The sequence below is a fragment of the Triticum aestivum genome, chromosome 2A (assembly GCF_018294505.1).
Source record: "Triticum aestivum cultivar Chinese Spring chromosome 2A, IWGSC CS RefSeq v2.1, whole genome shotgun sequence".
In the NCBI taxonomy this organism is placed as follows: Eukaryota; Viridiplantae; Streptophyta; class Magnoliopsida; order Poales; family Poaceae; genus Triticum; species Triticum aestivum.
Window position 1 is genome coordinate 676,961,431 of NC_057797.1, and position 3,721 is coordinate 676,965,151.

The 3,721-nt window shown below is 46.7% G+C and overlaps 1 protein-coding gene across 1 annotated transcript; it reads left to right on the top strand.

The window, feature by feature from the left end:
• The first annotated feature begins 501 nt into the window (after window positions 1-501).
• LOC123185891 (uncharacterized) lies at window positions 502-3,721 on the top strand. The gene is made up of 4 exons (XM_044597705.1): window positions 502-1,854; window positions 1,947-2,019; window positions 2,768-2,867; window positions 2,957-3,721. The coding sequence occupies exons 1-3, from the start codon at window positions 602-604 to the stop codon at window positions 2,771-2,773; spliced, it is 1,332 nt and encodes a 443-aa protein (XP_044453640.1). The 5' UTR covers window positions 502-601; the 3' UTR covers window positions 2,774-2,867; window positions 2,957-3,721.

Below are 3,721 nucleotides of genomic sequence, written 5' to 3' on the forward strand. Positions count from 1 at the left end.
GCGGCGCTTGTGGGAGGGCCCAACCCCACGCGTGTTCGGTCGCTCCCGACCAGATACCGCCTGACGCCGATGACCGCGCGATCTAGGCTGATCGAGCGGCTCGCGTTCGGCCGTTCGTTTCGCCCAGATGGTGTGCGTGCACTTTGAAGTTTTTAGGGGGAAAAATGCCTGATTGGCTGCAGTTGGACACCTTTCTGATTTTTTCCGTTGAGGGCTTGGACACCTTTCTGAATGGCTGTGACGAAAGGTGATTTTGATTCTGTATTTTCCCGGACATTCTTTTTCTTGCGAACACTTTTCCTGGACTTTTGGGTGTGCCAAAGGCAGAACGTTTTCGCGGGCTTTCTACCTTATCCTTGTGGCTCTTCCAGCGCGCGGGCCGCCTTTCCGCGGGCCTGGTGCACGACCGCGATGTCGGCCTAACAATCGCTTCAGCTCCCCTGAAAAAACAGAAAATCCTTTCATTCCTTTTTTTTGCGTCTCCCGCTGGATCCGCGGCGATTCACGTGGCTGTTAGCCGATACGAAGATCGCCGGTACGCCGTCTTTGGAGTTTGGATCGCCGGCAGGTTGACTGCTGGGCGCCAGCGTCGTCATCGCCGATGGACCGGAAGCGCCCCTCGGCCGCGCATGCGCGCGGCAGCAAGCGCCCTCGACGCACAGCCGACGCCGTCCCCGCCTCGGACGCCTCTGGGTGGGCGTCCCTGCACGCGGATTTAGTTCGTCTGGTCGGGTGGAGGGCGCTGGCCGGCGACATCCGGGACTACGTCCGGTTCCGCGCCGTCTGCCCCCACTGGCGGGCATGCTCCGTCTGCCCGCGCGGCCGCAGCGTTGTCGACCCGCGGTTCTACCCGCGTAGGTGGATGATGCTGCCGGAGAGCCACGGCCTGTACCCTGGCCACGGCAGGCTGCGCGGGTACATCCGCTTCTTCAACCTCTCCACCGGCGCCATCGTGCGTTGCCTGCTCCCGCTTTTCAAGAACCACTGCGTCCTCGACTCGGTCGACGGCCTCCTCCTCCTGCAACGGGACGAGGACACGGCCGTCCGTCTCCTAAACCCCTTCACCGGTGACATTGTGGACCTCCCGCCGCTCGCGACCCTCGTGCCTCCTCCCGGATCCAACCCAACCATCAATGAAATAGCCTGGGGGTATTTTAGAAACATCGGTGCCACCTCCGTTAGCGTCAGTGCAGATGGAGCAGTCATCACTGTCTTGATCGTGTTTTATAACATATCTGTGTTAGGCTTTGCTACCTCCAAGGACCATCGGTGGAATGTCCCGAGCTGGAGGCTCTCACCAATTGGGAGGCTTATATCATCCCAAGGCAAGCTATACATGATGGATAACCCCACATTTGACACCGTTCTTCATGGTGACACTCAGATTTTCCAGATCAGCCCACCTGAGCACGAGGGGATGGCATCAGGTTCGTCTCCGATGCCATCAAAGAAGTTGATTGCCACATGCCCGGCCGGCAAAATGCCCACCCCTCAGTACCTGGCACAATGTGACTCGGAGATCCTGGTGATCGGGTATAGGGACGGATTCTTCATGCACCCCTTGGTTTACAGACTCTCCGACCTTATCCTTGACAGGATCGTCCCGGTAACTAGTATCGAAGGCAATGTTCTGTTCATTGCTGAAAGGATTCTAAGTGTGAGCCGTAGTGCCTTACCGAACCTTGCTGGTGACTCCATTGTAATCGTTCATCCCCGCGAAGTATATTTGGCGGAATGCCGCCTCAATACTGACACATGGTTACAGGCAGCGGATGGACGTATCGCAAGATGTGATTTATCGAGGCCTTACAGCCTCATTTATCATATCTTCTCTTGTTGCCACCGTGCTTCTTGGTGAGCTAACTATTCTCCCTAATTTGTTGTTCTGTAACCAGAGTCCTTTGTGTTACTTGGTGAGCTAATTATTTTACCAAATATGCCTACAGGAACAAAGGCACAATTCTGTATCAGTATAAGAATAATAACAATTGGAAGGTGAAGAGAAAGTGGCGCCAGGGGGTAAGTCTGACCTGCAATACCTTTATTCTAGTGACCTTTCTCTTTCCACTTCTGCTGAAGATCCACTACCCAGCCTTAATATAGCAATCTGGCTAGCCAATGTCTTAGCTTACATGGAAGTAATAAAATCGGCTACAATCCAAAATTAGAGATTGTTCAAAAATAATAATCAGAGAGCGAGCCTTATCTTTGACCTTTCGTTATCATCAGATTTTGAGATGTGTGACATATTGCCATTCAAATTCACAAACACTTCTGGACCAGATAGTTCTTATATGTACATAGTTTTCTTGACAAATGCTGAAAAAGATTCGTGTGGTTGTTAGTTACAATCATTATTTCGGTAACTTATGCTCTGCAATCAACCTTTGTGGTGCACTTATGCAATTAATTTTGGTCCAGGCAACTTCATTCTTATATATAAATGTACAGTGCAAAATTTATCTTTGCAATGTATCATTTCTCAAGAATTTTATTGTTTTTTCTCTTCACAGGGAAATGCATTTGAGCTTTTTTTTTACGGCATTTGAGCTTGAATATCCCGTTCACTCAATACCAGATGTTGTATCAAAACAGTAGTATTTCCACCAACGCAATTAGATGATTTCTTAGTTTTACACATATTTTCCCGGCGCAGATTTAGAAGCTCATCAATTATCTATCTAGATACTGCTTCTTTTTGCATGTTTTCTTCTTCTTTTGCAGTTACTCAGATTGGTTCACTTTTTGACATGTTCTCTTTTCGCAGGCATAAATGATTCCACACCACAATGGTAGTCGCTGCCTCACTGACTTTCCTCTCCATTGTTACCATCACGGAAAGGAGATGAGTCTTATTTGTTGACATGGTTTGAGTAATATTTTTTCTTATGTTCTCATTGCTTTGACAAGGACGTTTTCTCATTTAATAAATTATTCTACCTTCATATACTGCTAGGTACAACCTCTTCTAGATTGCTCGTCGCACCAGGCTATATATGGACAAAACATGGACACCACCAACTCGTGGAAGCGACACCCATTGGACTCACCCCGAGATTCTCGTGTTAAAACTTAAAACTACTAACAAAGTGTTCCGTTACCATTTTATTGATCATAAAGTATAAAATCATTGATGTTGATGGCTAGATAACAATTATTACAAATATAAAGTACTCAATTATAGCATTACAGTATTCCCCGGCCTGGAAGATGGGTCTTGAGTCTGGAGTGCGTTGAGTAGTGCTTATGCAAAACCTGGATTATGTTGCTATGTTTTAGTTTGAGTGTGTTGGTTGTTGATGTTTTCCTAGTCTGATGATCAGTAGGGGTTTGGTGAGGGTGTCAGGCTTTTGTTCCTTGGTAAAATTGTTTCCTGTTAGTGGTGGTAGCGTTTTTGTTGTAATGATTACTTAGTTTCTTCCTTTTGATCAAAAAATGCATTCCACAGTATTGTTTGGCAAAATAATAGAACCTAGGTTCCGGTGTACCCAATTTTGAAACCTTTAGCAAGGACATATTTACATGTTTAAAAAAGTCACGTACATATATCTTGAGTAAAAACGTACTAATGTCATTTTTTTGTAAAGTTATGACCATTTGTGCCTTGGATAAAAATGACATAACAATAATGCTACTTACCATTCGATGGATTTTCATTTTTCATTTTTTTCGAGGGAAAACCTCACCCTTTTATAATCGAGTTTAACAAGATTTGCGGATT

Excerpts from the sequence above, each read along its gene's own strand:
- LOC123185891 (XM_044597705.1), top strand. The coding sequence starts at position 602 with ATGGACCGGAAGCGCCCCTCGGCCGCGCATGCGCGCGGCAGCAAGCGC. Across the intron at positions 1,855-1,946 it reads TGTTGCCACCGTGCTTCTTG|GAACAAAGGCACAATTCTGT; the intron begins GTGAGCTAACTA and ends ATATGCCTACAG.